The sequence below is a fragment of the Cavia porcellus genome, unplaced genomic scaffold, assembly GCF_034190915.1.
Source record: "Cavia porcellus strain 051 isolate PalLab524CR breed Dunkin Hartley unplaced genomic scaffold, mCavPor4.1 scaffold_19, whole genome shotgun sequence".
Lineage (NCBI taxonomy): Eukaryota > Metazoa > Chordata > Mammalia > Rodentia > Caviidae > Cavia > Cavia porcellus.
In genome coordinates this window covers 26,703,143-26,721,880 of record NW_026947502.1, presented here as the reverse complement: position 1 = coordinate 26,721,880, position 18,738 = coordinate 26,703,143, and the positions used below count along the sequence as shown (strand labels likewise).

Genomic DNA, 18,738 nt, shown 5'->3' with positions numbered 1-18,738 from the left:
GACTTGAGCACCTGTGGATTTTGGTATCCAGGGTGAGGAGGTCCCGATACTGAGGGCAACATGGTAACAAAGGGTCTCAATGCCTGCTAGAAAAGCCAGTCAGTGATTGACTTCCCAGGCCTGTCGATGACTGTTATTCTGGCTGCTTGGTATCCACTCCCTTCTGTCACCAGCACCAGCTTTTCTTTGGGGAGAACTGCCCAACTCCACTTTTAATTACCTTAAGACTAGGGGTTCCTTAAGCTGGCCACAGACAGGGTTCCGAGATGGGCGTGTGAGCCAGGTCGGATGGGTGAGGCTTGAGACTACTCAGGCCCTTTTGGAAAGCAGCTTTCCCACCCAACGTGTTAAGCTGGTAGGACGTGGGCCAGGAACAGCTGGTAGCCTTCCCTCTGCCCCAAAGGGAGCCTGCTCAGGAGGAAGCCAACAAAGGCGGCAGAGGGGCAGGAGCTGAAGATGGACAAATATGACAGGTGCTGTTCTTTAGCAGCTGATTCCTGGAATTTGAGCCACAAGAGATGGATTCACTTTTCTTGCTTGAATGAGATGGAACCACGATCCTGCCACTTGCAAACAGAGATTCCTGACAGTTTAGTCTGCAATATCATGGCCATGGGTGGCCACTGCCTGTTCAGTCTCAGCAGCCTCCCACCACTGGGCAGAGGAAGGACAGGGGCACTATGATGCTGGCCACCACTGTGCTGCCTGGCAAGAGCGAATGAAGCAAGAGGGCCAGCCTTTGCTTATGCATGAAGGTGTGTTCCTTCATGGAACACACATGTGTTCTAAGCACCTTTTGCAGAAGGGAGAGTGCTAGAAAGCCCGCGTGACCTAGAAAATGTGACAGTTTTCTTGTCTGCAACTCATCCCTCAGATGCACTGTAATGGGCTATACCTGGCACAGATGGCACAAGACAATGACCACAAAGGCATCTTTAGGAGATGGGCTCATGGCTTGCACAGGCAAATGATGGTGCCACACCCTGAATAGAGGGTCCGAGGTACCCCGCATGGCATCCAAGCTTTCCAAGCAGGAAAGGAGGTGTTTATCCAGGCAAACAAGTCCGTGGGCTCTCAATCCTGGCTGTCCTCTGGGGTCACTTGAGGATTAGGCAATCCAGACATCTGCAACAAGCCCCTCCCCACCTCCCCATTCAGATTTCACTGGCCGGGTGCAGCAGGCCTTTTCAGAGCTCCTGAGGGGTCTCAATGCATAGCTGGGACTGAGAAGCACTGAACTAAAGACAGACGTAAGTGCTTCTAGTGGCTCTGCCACTTACAAGATGGGTTTCTCGAAGCTGGATGGTCGCTTTCCTTCTCAGAACCTCAGACTACTTCCCGAACAGGACAGGAGGACACTGGACAGAGCATGCTGGATGACCAGGCCCAAACCCTCTGAGGCCTATGGACCTTTCAGATTTCTGACGCTTACCTTTGGCTCAAGTTCTGGGGCAATTAAACTGCACCCCAACACAAGATGGGAGGATGTTCCCCAGACTGGTGCTGCCGGATAAAATACAGGATACCAGGGCACATATGAATTTCAGATAAACACATTTCCCTCCACATAAGTATGTCCCAAATACTTTAGCACAGGGAAACTTGTGCTAAAATTTTTTTGTTGTTTATTTTAAATTCAAATTTAACTGGCAGTTCAGGGTTTTTTTTTTTTTTTTTCTGTTAAATTTGACAACTCTGCCCAGATGATATCTTTGGTTTTTGGTTTTCAGGCTTTGCCCAGTGGGGTCTGAAATAAGGCACAGAAAAGCCCTGAAGGGTTTTCTATTCTGGAACATCTCAGCCTCAAACCTGTATGGGAACCACAGTGCTCTTTGCTCCTGGCGATGGGCAGGAGTTCCTAGGGCTCTGGGGGACATGGACACAGCTGGCCTGTATGCATCCACTGGTTCTGGGAACCCCAGCCTCAGGAGGCTAAGCTCCCCTAGGAACTGAGAGGTTTCTGGGAGGAGTTCTGAGATTCTCACATTGCCTCTTGCTGTGTTGCCTGTTCTTAAACTATACAAAGTCACAGCTGTATAGCTCTCTTATGTTTATTATACCCACCCCTCCGCTATAAATTATCATTAACTTGGGAAGAAAAAAATCATTGATCCTTCCTTTACCCAGATGCGACCAATATCAACTTGCTTTTCCCTTGGGAAGGAAATGAACATTTACTGAGCCAGAAACTTCCTCACCATTATTGCATTAACCTTTGGAAAGGAAAATAACTTTATTGCTTTTTCTGACTGTAAACGCAATACAAGTTCTCTCTCTCTTTTTCTATGTATAGCACTTTCATCATAATACATATTATATGCTTTTTAAAAGCTAACTCTTATAGACATAAGAAGGGTGAGATTCATCTGTGGTCCCATCACCCAGCCATGCGGCTGCTCCTGATCTCATTTTGTATTATTCTATGCTTGTGTGATTACTGTCCTGTGACATTCGTGGCAGCCACAGCCCATCACCAGCACAGCTCAGGGACAACTTGCAAATAAGGAAGCTGAGGTTCAGGTCCGCGTGTTACACTGACACTCCAGTGGACTCCACCTCTCCCTCCAAAAGGCACAGAGTGTCAGGCTCACATGAAGTTTTGCTGAATATGCAAATGAAAGGGGAGAACCAGCATTCCAGGAGACTGAACAGAAAAATACACAAGTTCCAGCCTCGCCTGGGCAACCTCGCCACCTAGCAGGACCTTGTTTCAAAATAAAAATTAAAAAGGGCTGAAAATACAGCTCAAGGTAAAGGCTCTGGGTTGAATCTCCAGTCCAGCAGAAGAAACACAGTGGGTGTGGAAAGAGTCCAGGTGCCCCCAGATTTATTCTTCTCCTTATACCATCAAAGGCTGCTTCCAATCTGTATTTTTAAAGCAATCTATCCCACTTGTGCTGATTGTCGAGAGACTGTCAACTGGATAGGCAGATGGCTGAGTGCAGCGGGTTCCTTGTGCTACAGGAATAAAGAGCTCTGAGACCTAGGAGGTTTTAGAGACTTGGCTTTTCTGGAGGTGAAATACCAAAACCTTTCACGGAAAAGAATTGGTGGGACATGGTCACAATACCTGAGTAGGGGCCCAGCATGGAGGGTGGGTAACCTGGAATCCAGATGTGTCCTGCCCACTTGCCAAAAGGCAGAGAATCTTATTCTTAGTTGTTATATCTCAAGTGCTTTCTATTTATCAAGCCCTGTGCCGCACCTCTTTCATCCATCATTGCTGCAGCCCTGTCAAAAAGTCACAAGGTAGGTGCTGTCATGAGCCTATTTTACAGATGAAAAAACTGAGGCACAGAGAGGTCTAGCCAGCTGGCTGAGCCACACAGCTCAAATGTGGAGAACCAAGTTTAAAGAAAGGGCTCTGTGATTCCCAAGCCTGGCCTACTTCTAACCACTGTCCTATTACCTTCTTACTTCTTTGGAAAAAGAACTTGGATGTACGAATCTTCCCTCTGTGCCCAGTGCTGAGGGTGGAGGGCAAGGGGTAAAGCCAGGGTGTCCCTCAACATACAGGGCTGAACACCAGAAACAGCCCGAACATTCAGACACACAAGCTGTGGAAATCCACATCGACAAACACCACTCAGCAACACACAGGAACAAACGCTGGTCCATACACAACCACATGAGTGAACCCCAAAATGCGGTGCTGAATAACCCACACGTGAGTGCGTGAGTCCTGTGTGATTCCATGCAGGGGAAGTTCTGTCACAAAATCAGCAGAGGGCTGCCCCTAGGGAGAGGGGGGCTGGCTCTGTGGGAATCTTCCAGCTTAGGGACAGGCATATAAATGTCAAAGCTACCCCTGAGATCTGTGCGTTTCCTTGCAGGTGAATGTCACACCGGGCTGTGTCCAGACCCTGAGAAACCTGCTCTCCCCTTACTTGTCCAGAAGTCAAGGCTGGTTGGTCCAGGTGCAATCTGTAGGTTCAAGAGCTAAGGGCTCAAGCAGCACAGGTCGGTGGCTGCCAGGGAGCAAAGGGAGTCCCTTGGGACAGTTGGATGTTTTGGAATTAGAGGTAATGGTTGGCACCAGAAGGCTGCTCAGTTGTACACTTTAAAATACTTTTCCCCTTATGTGAATTTTACCTCTGTTTCAGAAAAAAATTTTTGCAGGAGGCTGAGGTGGGAGGATTGCTGTAAACTTGAGGCCAGCCTGGGCTACAAAGTGAGTTCAAAGCCATCCTGTACTACATAGTGAGACTGTCTCAAAAAAAATTTTTTTAAGTTGTAAGGATAGACTGTGTGTGTGTGTGTGTGTGTGTGTGTGTGTGTGTGTGTGTGCTCACACGCGTGCATGCATGCATAACAGCAGCGTGGTGGCTGCCTCCTCTGCAAGGGCCGGGCTCACATCTGTCTGCTTCCAGAGCGGACCATCCAAGGTCTGATCCATCTAAGTGCCCCTGCGGCCCAGAAAGCACTAGTGAAGAACCCCTCTCTATGCTGCCAGCCCCAGAGCCGTCCAGCGCCCGCCACCTACCGAGGAGCTGCACCTCGTCGGTGATGCCGTAGACGTCGATGAGTGCCCAGAGCGGGCCGCCCACGGCCACTCCGCAGTGGAAGAGCACGGGATCGCCGTCATTGACGCTGTAGAAGACGCGGCCGTGGCGGTCAGCCCAGTAGGCCAGCACCGTGTCGCGCAGGGCCAGGTTCTCAGGCAGTGCCTTGGCCCAGTAGCCGGGCCGCGTGACCAGGTCGGGACAGGCATACTTGGGGATGTCCTGCGCGCTCATGAGCGACGGGTCATGCGCTGTGAAGCCAAAGCGCAGCGCGCCGCTCCAGCCCGGGCGCACGGCCACCAGGCGCAGCCGCACCTGCTCGTACAGGCGGATGGGGCGCTGTGTGAAGGTGACACCGTTGCAGAAGCTGTTGCGTCGAGTGGCCCGGCGTGAGTGGCCGTCCAGTCGCACGTTCTTGCCCTTGGCCTGTGCGTGGAAGCGCGGTGCCTCACCCAGGACTGGGCGCCGCTCCGGGCCAGGGCCACAGCAAGGCCGGGTGGCCAGCAGGCGTGCCGGGGGACTCGAGTCTGGAGGAGGAGACAGGCAGGCAGGTTAGGGCTCTAGTCGTCTTTTTATAATCATTTTCACATGAAATTGCATCTTAATAGAAACGTTATTGGTAAGCTTTAGAAAATTTCAGGCCAGACCAAATAGATACCAAAGCCAACCTCTTTCCAGAGCATGAGAACTGGTCCATTCTCAGGCAGGTTGTTACAACAGCCAGCCTGGGGTTAATGACTTCTCTATTCCCACTGAGCCCCTCCAACTCTGAAAGCTTCCTCTCAGGGTCATCTCTCTGGGTCTCAGAGTTCCTCCAAGGGTAGTAAGAGCCCTGGATCCCTGGATTCCAGGGGGCTCGGCTGCTTTTCTCTCTATGGGTTTTGTTCAGGAGAAAGACACTAGAGGCCACAGACAGCGAGCGTTTTCTGGGGCTCTCCACAAATCCCAGCTTTCTGGCGCTTCCTGCCAGTGTGACAAAGGACCACGCCTGCAGTTCTCTAGCTAACCTCCTTGCCTGTAAAAGTTAACTCATTTAGCCACTAAAGGATAACGCACGTGAAGTCCCTAACCATTTCCTGGCACAGAATTCAGTGTCATAGGCCATAATAACATACTGATCTGGATACTGAGGTTCCAAAATGGATCCAAGCCAAAGCTCCCCTTCCCCTTATCTATAGAACATGAAGACATTCTTTGGGAGCCAGCTGGCATTTCTGGAACGCACACCCTTCGGGGTTTGTTTCTCAGTAAATTCTGCTCCTTAGGGTTCTGGGGTGGTCTCCTTTCAGAGGTTCTATTATTGGTCAGGGCCCCAGGTGGCTTGGTATTGAGTGGGAGCAGTCACCTCCCTTTCCTGGAGGGAGGCCCCTGGAGGCAGCAGCAGGGTGACTGCTGCTGGCGTGGGTCATTTTCATGGCAAGTTCTTCTAACACGCAGGCAGCCGGCATGCGGTGAGAGGAGCTGCCCTGCAGAATGGGAGGCCACGGCAGGGAACCTCTCCCACGCCTGCCGCAGCCCACACTGTACTTTGGGCACTTGGGTGGAATTGGTGGTGAATACTGAGCCCACACAGAAGGGAGCTGTAGACTTGGGCCACCCCATTTCGCCACATGTCCCACAACTGTTAGTCATGTGGGCATCTGCTGCTTCCACCTGCCCAGCATCTCCTCCTCCTTTTCCTATTACTGTGCTCCTGGTTTTCCTTGGGGGATCTGACCTTCCCCCAGCAACCTCACAGATCTAGAAAGCAAAATGTAGCCCAGGCCTGGGCAGCAGATGATTGTAGTTTGGGGGACTTCTTTTGCTTAAAAGCCAGGTTGAGCTGGGTTCCTGATACTTCAATCAAAAATACCCTGATGGATAGAGTCACCACGCATTCAGTCAATTTAAAGGGACACTTGGTCCGGATGGCTAATTGCCATGCATTTCCTCACCGAATCCTTAGAATAACCCTACAAGGTAAGAACTGCTGTTCTCCATCCCCACCATGTGTGGCCAAAGAAATGGGATTTCAGGGTTTGAGTTATTTGCCCAAAGTCACACAGCTGCTATAGCTAAGCGTAGGGCTGGGACTGAAACCAGATTCATGTGACTCCCAGTTGCATCTTTTTGACCAGAAAATGGATGGAAGAGCTGGACTGCAGATCCCTGATACAGAAGAGGTAGGCAAGCCTCTGACTCCTGTTGTCCCTAGGCAGGCCTGCTCTGCGCCAGCCACGCCCTGGGCTGACACAAGAGGGCGGCAAGCAAAATGTTTACTCCGCTGCTCCTTCCCTCGCTTGTCTTTGGGCACATGGACACACCCTGACCCTGTGGATTTCAGTGTCGTGAGAGTCACAGCTGAAGACACGGGGGCAGTAGGGCTTGAGAAAGGCTGCCCCAGGGCTCAGCACCCAGGGGCTGGACTCGGTGAGGGGCTGGAACAGAGGTGATGGTCACAGAGCTAGGTCTCCAGGGAGCACAGCAGTGCACTGCAGGCTGGGCAGGGAAAGCAGGAGTTGGTGAGGCAGGCAAAGGAGCAGCAAGGGTGCGGCAGAGGGTGCGTGGGGTTGGGTGGTCACTGTTCTGCCGGGGTGAGTGGTGAGACGGTTCTGGGATCAGATGGAAAGGCCCCGAATGCCAAGCCAAGATGCTTAACTGCGCAGCACAGGGCTCCTCACAGATCAGGACCCCGCCAGCTCAGGGCTGCCTGTGATGGAGACAGGGGCAGGCTCAGAACTAGCTGTGGACCATCTCCAGAATCACAGGATAAGAGGAAGGGCCCCTGTTTCAGAAGGACAAAACTCAAGGAGGCCACTCTGTGTAACCATCAACAGAGGCTGCTTGGGTACATCGGGGGCCCATGTCCTCCACACACGCCATGGCCTTGTACAAGCCACCCAGCCTCTGCACTATAGCTTCCTCCAGTGACCACAGACCAAGGTCCCCTTTTGCTGGCAAAGTCTCCAGGAAACATTACATATGACCACACATCAAAAGGCTGATTTGATTATTTTTATCTCCCCTCCCCAAAACTGCCCCCCATCCTATCTCTCCGCCCGAGTTACTTTACCAAACAGCTTGGGAATTCTAAGCAGATGTCCCTCTGGAGCTCTCTGACAATTTCAGTGAAGGCTGAGCGGTTCAGATACACTGCTTTGTTACTATAAGGGGAAATTTCCTGCAAACCCAACTATATGTTAGGATAAAATGCAGCCAAGTCATAGCAAAGTTTACATATTTGTTTAATCTTGATTATATGATCCAACTTCCTCCAGGGAATGAGGGATAAACACTCTTATTTTCCCCCTTTCCGAGGCCAGAACCCTGACATGTGATAAAGAAAACCAGAGTGAAGTCGCTCTAAGATGATGTGCTATTTACACAAATTGGAGATACTTAAAAGACAACAATAAGCAATCTCCAAGTTGCATACCCACATCTGCTTTTAGCTGGGTTCAAGGAAAGTGGCTTGTTCCTACAGAGAACAGGAATATATAGAGGTGGCCTGCAGGGGACCTGCAGAGTGGCCTGATTTGGGGATGTCAGCAGGAAACCCGAACTGCATCACTGACGTTGCTGCCTGCAATAAATGACAACCCCATTATAAAAAGTTTGGGAAAGAGGGGGAAAGGTGACCACCCACACCTTCCAGGGATCACACCCAACTCGAATTGCATTTTTAATTGCAATTTGTTGCTTCAGCTCCGAAACCATATCTGAACCTTATAATATGCCAGGACCTGTGCTGAGTATTTTCTAATAGGACTGTGGCTTGTTCTCCAAATGAGCTCTCACCAGGAAGAAACAAGGCTCTAGGCAACAGTCATACTTCACAAAGTTGCAATAGCAGCACTGAAATGGAAAGCCAGCTTCACCTGACCCCAAATCAGTCAGTGCTCTTTCCCCAGTCCTGACTTCTGTCCCTAAGCTCTACAGAAAACTCAGTGGCAGTAAGTACTTTTTCTGTTTTCAGTCAGAGCACACAACCCGTTTTGCATGCTGCCCTTTTCCTCTCAAACTCAACGTACACAGCACTGCCCCTCCGCCTTCCCTATGGCCCTTCCATGGCTGCAGAATAGTCCATCAGGAGTCCAGATGTTCCTATGGCTCCCCTGATCCTGACCATGTTGGCTGCCCCCTCCCCACAGAGCTCTGTCTATGGGGGCAGAGGTCCTCAGCAGCTGGTGTCAGGACCAGATTCAAATGGACAGTGTCTCTGGGGAGATAGTGTTCTGCCAGGAAGAGGCCCCAAACCATGCCAGGGACAAACCACATGGCCCCACTCCCACCCCATCCCCGCAAGCCAAGCCTCACCAGCTCAGGGAGAGTGCTGTGTGTGGCTAGAGAGTCCCCTTCCAGTTCCAGCCAGGATCTGGGTCCAAGGCTGTTAGAATGGTGGAGAGGGGGTTTCTATGAGCCAGGGACACAGCGGAGACCTCTGCAGCTGCTCTTCTGGTTCAGAGGAGAAAAGAGACAGTCCTCATGGTAATCAGGGTTGTCCCAGCCCCACCCGCACTGGGGGCTCCCTCCAGCATTTAGTCACAGGAACAATGACTCTAAACCCAAGGGGAGACATCCTAGGGTGAGTGAGGAGCAGCCTGGGATGGCAGGGAATCTGCCATTGCTAAATCAGTGTTACCTTGGCCAGTCCTGGGCAAACCTTTCTGGAAGACAGGTCAGCCTAAGATCTGTGTTTCCTACTGATTTGTATAAAGGCCCTTGAACAACTCATTTCCCAAAGCTGCAGTTTCCTCATCTGTAAATGGACACCTATCTCAGCTTTGGCAGGGGCAATGAGGTTGCACGGAAGCCCAGGCACACAGTAGATGTTAGACAAATCTCACCAAAGCCCAGCCAGTAACTAAGCCCCTCACTTCCATCTCTTGAAGATTTTTAGATCTCAACTTGCAAGGTGGTTCAAAAGAGCATGAGCTTGGAGTCAGGCAGACCTGGGCTTAACTTTAAGTTTTATCATTTATTGGCACCATGATTCTGAGGTGTGTGCTCAACTTCTTAGGACACCTAGTAACCACCACCCCTGTTTGCAGAGTGTTGTGCGGATGACACAGGCAAGTTTCCCAGTCACAGTGTGTGGCACCTATTAGGTGCTCTTTAGACATTTGGTTGCTTCCTTTGGCACCTTATTTAGTCTTTTGACTTGGAAATGTTTGTTTCTGGGTCACAGATGCCTTTCAGGGGTGCAGAGGAGACATATTATGAAAGTTTTCTCCAACGAAGGGCTCGTGACCTTGGGTAGGCAGAATCTTCGAAAACCCCAGGTTGCTTCTGTGTGGTGTTCAAGGACAGAGGCCTATTTTTAAGCCATCCCAGCAGCATCCTAACTGCGTGCTGTGGTCCTCACTCCTCTCGCCAGCCCAGCTCTTCCTTTGATCTAAAAAGAGCCCAGGGAAATGGCATTCACTGGCAGGAGGAGAGCAGGAAGCAAGCTCTCCGGCTGCACTGGCCGTGGCCACCCAGGCATCCTGTGCGCTGGCATTCAGCAGATGGCGTCCTGGCTGTGACTTTCAGCAGGTTCCTCTCTGTGGGAGAGGGAATGGTCACCTGGGGGACCTGTTCTTTGAGTACATTTCTCCTACTATGGGCCAGGTGTGCATCTTTGTTTATGGTAAACAGAGTAGTTTTTACCCTCTTCCTTTTCGAGAAGAGGAAACAGAGGCTCTGCGACAGTCCTGCCCCACACATCAGTGCTTCTGTGCAGCTGTGTGTAACTTCTAGGTCAGGGAAGGAGGGGACCTTGTTGAGAGAGTGGAGCTGTACAGCCCATCTGCAAACACCCACACCAGTGCACCCAACCTGACATTCAACTTTGGGGTCTTTGGACCTTTTAAACACACATTGCTATGGATTGCAGACATGGAGTGAGACATCTGTATTTCAAGTGACATTTGCCCAAGTACAAAATGCAAGTAAGAGCCATTGGCAACAGGAAGCAGCATGGGGAATGCGTGTATTACTGTTAGCACATACTTCAGAGCGAGGGAAAAAAGCAACATTCGCACCACACCAAGAAGGGCAAGGATAGGAGAGTCCTCTGGCTGCTCTGCCCTTTCCATTGGCGGGTTTGAAGTGGCTCAGAAAACAAATAACCAGCCCTCCCTCACTGCTGCCAAGCACACAGGACAGGAGCCCAGGGGACAGACGCTGGCCGCCGGGACTTTGTTCTCTGTTGCAGAGGCCTGGCCAGCAGCACCCTCAGAGGAAAAGAGCCCGCCTGTGCTGGAAACCCCAGCTCCCCTCCCCTCCCCCTTCACAAACAACCCACCTGCCAACACCTCCAGGCCAAGGGGGTCACAGGAGGCTGGAGGTCACATTGTGCTGCCGAGTGGGGGTGCCTAAGTGGCAGCCTGCTTAGCCCAAGCAGCTCGATGTGAGAGTTCTCAGAGGGTGAGGTCATCCCAGCGCCCCCTCCAAGAGGGCTCCACCCCTCCGCTGGGCCCCTTGGCTAAGGTCTCTTCTTGATAAAGGGACCCAGGAATCTCACAGGAGCCAGATCCCACGGTTAGGCCCCCAGGGGAGCGAGGGGAGTGGGAATGCCCCTCATTCCTTCCCCAATGCCTCACTTCCTCCTCAGCTGATGGCTACGGAGAGTCTGTTCTGACCGTGCCAGGGCCCAGGCAGGCTGCAAGGACAGACACACACACCCACGAGCCACACACAGTCCCAGCCCTAAAGCTGAGAGGTGGTGGCGAGGGTGACACACAGACATGGGCTGTTCAGGGTGGTCAGAAGAGCTGATCAGAATGGGGAAGTGTGTTTCAGGCAGGGCAACCAGCACCAGCAGAGACCTGGAGCTAAGAATGAGCTCGGCACCGTGAACTGCAGAAGGGACCAGGCAGAAGGATGGGGAGGGTGGAGATGGAGTCAGGGGCAGTTTCATAAAGGGTATTAAGGGCCGGGCAGAGGAGGTTAAAGTCTCAAGAAAGCTCTGGGGGCTGCTGATGGATTTGGGACTGGGAAGAAACCCTGTGGATCTACTTCTCTGAAGAATGAGCCTGAAATCCTAGGCCTTCCTTTCTTCCCTGCCTTTCTGTCAAATGACTCAGGAGTGAGGAAAGCAGTCCAGTTTTCAAACGTTACTTCCAACAGCCATCACAGTCCTGGCCTGCCCTGCCCTCGGTGCCCGCCTCCCCTCCAGGCGGCCTAGCAGCTGCTCGCTGATAAGCGGGCTGGGTCTCCACAATGCCCCTTCTTCTTGCCTTTGCCTAGAGGACAGCCACACCCTCAGCCAGGGTGGGGCCTCGGCCAGGCTGCACCAAGCCTCATCCCGGACAGCACCTGCAGCGGGCCATGGAGTTGGGACCATACACACTGGTTCTGCTTTTCAGGATGAAAAGCAGCCCTGAAGCAGGAGAAAGCTCCCCAGGGTGACACTGCTTTTGCTCTGGAGCTGAGGAAATGTCCACCCAGAGCTCAGCTCTAGGTGGAAGGACAAAAAACTGGGCTATGTACAAGCAGTTGAAGCAGCCTGCTGGCAGAGCCGGCAAGCCACGGTCTGGCTGGGGCGCAGGAAGGAAGGCCTGGCCGGGGGTGGGCAGGGGTGGCGGTGGATGTCATCCATCAGCTTGTTTTGAGCTTTGCAAAGGCCACAGTTTGGCGGAACTTGGGACGAACAATAAGCCAAGCATCTAAAAAAGGAAAGCCAGTGACTGATCACAGGGCTGGGGGATGGAACCCCAGCGCTGAGCATCCCTGAGGTCTGAAAGGGAACCGGGGGTGGGGTGTGATGGGAGAGGCAGACCTCCTAGGGGGCCCGGACCTCCTGTCCTCCTCCTGACAGCACGGGAGGAGGCGGCTGCTCCCCGCCAGGAGAGAAGGAAGGCTCAGAGAGGCTGGGAGAGCTGCCGGGGCCACACAGCCGGAAGGGCCCAAGTTGGCATCTGAGCCCTTGTCAGCTTAGCTTCCAGGGCTGGAATGAGGAAGCTGCTTTGGGTAAAGTGTAAAAGGCCCCCTGCAGGGAGGAACACAGTACAGTGGTGGGCGCACAAGAGGTCTGCTAAGGTTTCCCCTCCTGCTGTTTGGCTCTGAGGCCCCCTAAAGTGACCAATGAGTGCCTCTAACAGATGCCACTATTCCACCCTTCCCCTCCCCTCACCCACCATGCTGGGCTCCCCAGATGCCTGCAGTGCCCATGAAAGCCACTAAGTGTAGACCAGAACACCTGTGGGCCACCTGTGGGGACTTCCACCCTCCCCAGGAAGTATGAGGATAAATGCTGGGCCCCTGAGAGGTCTCCATCCCACAGCACTAAGTTCAGATGATTCTGGCTCCCTGGGGCCTCTCCACAGTTCTGTGTGCTCATTTCACACATAAGGACGCGGTCACACCTGACTCCAAAGCCCAGGCATTGTCTTGGCCATGATGTGCTGTTGGCTCCCTACTGCACAGCAGCTGCCTTAGTGATGGGTCTCAGGGATTTAAAATGTGCAACACAGCAGGATGATTTAGTCCTAACGCCTGCCCCTCTCTCCATCAATTTTGAGAGCACAGGCTCCTCATCTCCAAAGAAGAAAGGTCATGGCCACTTTCACCTTCTGCTGAGCTCAGACTTTGTGTGGAATCTGCTCTTTATCCATCATCACAACTCCATGAAGCAAGGCATTATCCATATCCTGACGATGAGGAAATGGAGGCTTAGAGATGTAAAGAGATTTGCCTAGGCTCACACAACTTAGGGATGGGATCTGAACTTGGGACACCCTCCAAAACCAATGCTCATTTCCCTGCCTCACTTAGGATTCAGACCGAGACACGCTATCATTACTGTGTGATCTTGTGCAAGGTGTTGGTCCCAGTGTCCTGATTCACTAAATGGTAGGTGGACAAGGTGGCCTCTGGTGCTAGGAACAGAGTCCCCAGGTAACCTGTGCATAGGGATGAAATTTTGCGCCGTATCTGGCACACTGAAAATTCCACTCTGCCATCTCCTGCCCTGAACGGCCCAGAACCTTGAGGGACAGGAAGCTGGTGGAGGATGGAGGGCCCGCTCTCTGGAGTGGAAAGTTACCTAGTGGAGCTGGCCTTGGAGACACTGGGTGTGTGTGCCCACCCATCTCATAAATCAACCACCCGAGGATCACAAGCAAAGAAAGCACGTGTCCAGGGGATATCGCTGTGGTAAAAACAATGTGTGATGTTGAGGATGCAAACAAAATACACTTTTCAATAGCTGTCGGCATTCTGCCAAGTGCCAATACAGCCTAAGAACCCCCACCCCACCCAGTTCCCCAAATGGCTTACTCATTAAAGAACTTTCCCCTGCCAAGCAGAGGTGAGCCAAGAGGCCAGTTCTGACTCACTCTGGATCCCAGTAAAAGAAGAGAAGGAGAAGAAATGGGGGCCCAGTTAACCCTCCAAGGACGGCTGTTGGAAATGCCTGCCAGAAACACCTGTGGCTCAGGAGGTCAGGAGGAGGAAAGGGACGGGGCTGAGACAGGTGGTTTCCTCATTGTGCCTCAGTGTCCTGATCTCTACAATGGAGCTCCGCCCTCCACCATGCAGAACTGGCAGGAGAACAAATGAAAGTCTGAAAGGAGCTCTCCAGGAGTTCAGCAGATGCGCCCTGGCCAGCACTTCCCATGGGACCTCAGGGCCAAAGGCTCCTTAACAGACCATTATCCAGGGTTTGTTGGCTGCTGCAGTGGCCTCTGAAACAGCCACGCCAAACCCAGCTGGGACAAACAGCAGTGCCACCAGGTGACACACACTCCTCCTCCTTTCCACTTTCAGACAGATCCCACACTTAGAAAGTTCTTCCTCTGGCTGAACTCAAATCCCGCCTCTGGGAGATGGCCACACACAGGTTGTGGCTGCATTTGGTCCCCAGTGCCTTCCCCGCCGTCCCTGTGTCATGGGGGATTCTCTGCTCCCCTGGGGATGATGCAGCCCTCACTTTGCTGTCCAGAAAGCCCTCAGGACATCAGCTCTACCCAATCTGCCTTGGAAGAAAGTTGGAGCTCTGTCCCCTACGGTGAGCCTGCAGGCCATATGGAGAGTGTCACTTTCTTGCCTAGAGTAAGGACGGGGGACAACCAACTGAGGACCTAGGGGAGCAACTAATCTGCCAAGATTTCTGAATGCTCACAGATTTCTGCTAAATACTAGGAAGGCTTCCAATGCAGATGGGAGATGTCCCCACTGGACCCCTCACCTCTGTCTGGCAGTCTACCCTTCCACACTAACATTCCTCCATTCTTCCCTTCTAGGTAGAATCAGGTTGGAGTGCCCAGCTGTGTGTCTGTGGGTATGTGGCTTTTCCTCTTGGTGCCTCTGTTCTCTCACTAGCTGTGTGGGACTAATAGTAGCTATCTTAGGGGGCTTGTCCCAAGGGTTAACTGTCTGGCACAACTGGGCTGTGTGATACAAGTTAGTGATCATTATTATTCTTTTGTGGGTCTCTCTCAGGAGTGCCAAACCCAGGGCTCAGCATGGAGCGCCCACCAGTGAATACATAACCCCAACAGGTGCCACTCCTCGTGAGCACCTTCCACCTGCCAGGTGCTTCCCATGCCTGAGAGGTAACATCATCATCCCCTCTGCAGAAGAAAATGAGGATTCTGATTCCCAGAGGACACATCCACCTTGGAAGCTACTGAATCCACAGGCTTGGGGTGAGGTGGGTGGGGGGCGGTGGGGTGGACATTTCCCGGAAGATGCATCCTCTGGTGGTGGTGGTGGGGGTAAGGTCAAGGGCAGCATTAATCAGTGAGGGGTTCTAACAGGTGCTGTGGTGGAGCTTTGGCCAGGGTGATGGGAGAGAAGGGACTCAGAGCCGCTCCCAGGCTGCCTGACTCAGGACTGGTCTCCTTTCACTTTGAGCCTCAGTTTCCTTGCCTGTGACATGGATCTCTGGGAGGCTAGTTCTGAGGACTGCAGTGGGATGAAGCAGGTAAAGGGCTCGGCCTGGGGAAGGGGCTCTGCCCACCTGCAGCTGTCCAGGTGAGCTCTGGCTACCTGCGGGGTGCAGCATAGCATCCTTGCTCAGCTTCAAGCTCTAACCTCAGCCTCTGGGCTTCTATTTTAAGCCTTCAGAGAGTACCAGTGTCTATAGAAAGCCCTTCGGTCCAAAAGATGGGTCAAGCTGCCTTTGCACCTCTGAGAGGCACCCTAAGCAGCCTGCTTGTTCTGCAAACCCAAGGAGCAGCCAGGATGCTCCAGACTGGTAGAGTCTGTCCATCAGAAGTCAATGCTCAGGGAGGGACTCCTGGAACCCCACATGCTCTGTGCTCAGGAAAAGGATGCTTCCCACTCTAGCCTCTGGGGACCAGGGCCATGGTCAGCTATTACCAGGCCCACCAGGGCCCCAGGGAAAGAGAGTCCTCAGAGGAATTGTAACAATGACAGTGTCTTTCAGGGCCTGCCCGCTCTCGTCCATTCAATTCTCACCACTATGACCATGAGGGAGTGGCCCCTATCTTCCCTGCTTCATGGGGTTGGGGAGGACACTGGGCCACAGCACTGGGAAAGGGTGGCCAGACAGCAGGCTCTGACACCAGCTCTCTCCCTGCCTTAGTCCAGTAACCCCCAATTCTCATCACTGCACCCCACTGAGGGGAACATTCCTGCAATACAACCATCACACACACGCACAACTCAAGCAAAAGTTAAGATGCAAAAATACCTTACATAGGTCCACTCTACTTCTTTTTATATTTTGCCATTAAAGATCTTTTAAAAAATAAAGAAAAGAAAATCCTGGTGATGAGCCACAGTAGACAGAGCACTTTGGTGACAGGCCTTGTTTGGGGAGTTTGTGAGCTCTCCCTCTCTGGTAGCAGAACCATGCCTGCCGGTGATGGCGCCAGCTGCTCACCCTTCTCCCTGAGGGCACACTGCCCCCTCCATCAGGCCAGCCCCACGCCTGCACCCTGCGCCTGCATACATCCTCCCTCAGACTCCCAAGAGATGCTGGTAGCCCCAGGGTGACCAAGTCACCTAAAGACAGGCAGGAGACAACACTAACGGGAGCAGGCACTCAGGTATAGGTCTTTCAGAATTCACTTCTTACAGGAAGCCTTCCCTGACTCTCACAGCCAGGGGAAACAGAGAAGGGGGTAAAGTGTGCAACCACAGGAGAGTAAAGACAGGAAGTGACTTTCAGCCACTTCTCCACTCTCCCTCCACATCAGGGGGGCCTGTGCCCTCCCTCCTCCCTGGTGGGTAGGACCACACTGCTTCCCCTGCCTGGTCCCAGCCCCAGCCCTTGGCATCCTTGCAGCCCCTGACGAGGAAGAACCTTGGTCACTTTGAGAGTCTCAGCCCGGCTCTAGAAGTAGTTCTTTGCTGAGTCAAAGAAAGCAACTTAACTCTAAATCGGGGCTGAGTGGAAGGATGGAAGGAAAGCGGAGTGTCACTCATTGACCCTCTGTGTGGTCATGGGCGTGGCCAGGGAAGCCACTGGACAGGGAAGCATTATTTCCCCTGCTCAGATGTGCAGCCAGGCAGGAGCAGCTCTGGCCATGGAGGCTCAGCAGCCACAGGGCTCTTCCTCCAGCTCCAAAGGAAAAAGGGGGTCTTCTGGGAGTATAGCAGGTAGCTGCAAATGCATCCCTACACCAGCTGCTTCAACTGGGAAGACTGGTTCTCCTCTACACCCTGGGTACCTTTATCCTTGACCTCTTGGGACCTTCATTTGCTGCCCTGTAAAATGGGGCAAATGCCAGGTGCTTGGCAAATGCCAGCTCTCTATTTCAAGTCCCGCTCCTGTTCAGGGATGTTAATGAAGATTGAATATAGATTATGTGGGCATTGCTCGGTCAGGTCCATGGCTTGGTGCAGAGCAGGGTCAACCTTCCTCCCTCACCTCAAAGTTCCAGGATGCCAGAAGACTGAGCTAACACTAAAAAGCCACTGGCTTGGTCAAGCATGGACCAACTTAATGATTAAACCCAACCTGCTGTTTCAATTTAGTCTCTTCTCCAACCAGAGCTCCAACTGAAACCCAGAGGCACACAGGGAAGCAGTGAGAGTGCGCTGGGGAGGGAATTCCTCCTCTCACCCCTCATCATGGAATGCTGTGCCCTTAGCCTGTTTACACTTTTATTTTCCCCTTGCAAACCCAGGTGAGGACTAACAGAATGGAGAGCAAAGCACTGCATGGTATTTGGAAACAGGCAGGCTTATAAATACCAGTTCTGCCACTACCCATGTGAGCTAGGGTGAGTGTATCCACTTCTCTGTCTCAGTCCTCTCATCTGTAAAATGGAGCATGGTGCCCTACTTTGCAGAATTGAATTGTGCCTGGAAAGAGGACAGGTGAAGCACACAGGAGGAACAGGGAAAGAACAGGAGGAGCTTAGCAGAAGCGAAGTCCCAGGGCATTTATCAGAATAAGCAGATGCACTTTGCAAGAGCTGCTAAGGGGCTTCCCTGTCATCCGTCACGGAGGAACTTCCCGTCCCTTGGCATTTCCTTATTGCACACTGTAGCACAGCATGTGCACTGTGGGACACTCGGTAAATGTTATCTTAATCACCAGCCGGGAGGATACTGCATGTCAGAGGAGGAATGCAGGACTTTGGAGCTATATAAACTTGGATTTCGATCCTGGCTCTGCCAATGGGAAGATTCGTGTGAGTTGTGACAAGTCATTCTACCTCTCTAGGCCTTGATTTCTCATTCATAAAGTAGGGAAGATAATCCTTACCTTGCAGGGCTGTTGGGAGAATTTAATCCATTTATTCAATATCTATTTACTGAACCTTTACTGTGTATTAGCTCCTGCCTCACTCAACATTCAGACAGAAATGTACCTGAGGAGCCAGAGAAGAAGCAGCTAAGCACACACGGCATGTCACACGGTGGCGTGCACTGGGAGGAAACAGAAACAGAGTGAAGGGGGAGGGGAGCTGCAGAGCAACTGGCAGGCACTTCCCAGGAACAGAGACCCCAAAGGACAATGGGGAAGCCATGTAAAGGCCCAGGGAAAGAATGTTCCAGGCAGAGGGACCAGCAATACAGGAGCCTTAAGGAGATGCACGCTTGGCATGTAAACGAAGCCACATATGCAGGAAGCCTGGCATGGAATCCAGGTGCTCAGCAAATGCCAGCTCTCTATTTCAAGTCCCGTAGAATGAACCCCACGCATGTGTCCTTTTCCTGAGAACGAAAGCACAGGGATTCTTCAGGGCAAGGCTGAGCCAAGTGTGCTTTCAGTTGAAAATTCAGGCTCTGTGCGAGCTTCAGCACCAGGTTCTGAGCTCCTGCCAGGTACCAGGCTCTGGGATGGGCAACCAGG

General features: G+C 52.4%; 1 protein-coding gene across 1 annotated transcript in view; it reads right to left on the bottom strand.

The window, feature by feature from the left end:
• Positions 1-18,738, bottom strand: part of Neurl1b (neuralized E3 ubiquitin protein ligase 1B) — a 36,130-nt gene that overhangs the window by 14,847 nt on the left and 2,545 nt on the right. The window contains exon 2 of the mRNA XM_063230792.1: positions 4,484-5,029. Coding sequence (XP_063086862.1) covers positions 4,484-5,029 — 546 coding nt within the window. The remainder of the gene's footprint in view (positions 1-4,483; positions 5,030-18,738) is intronic.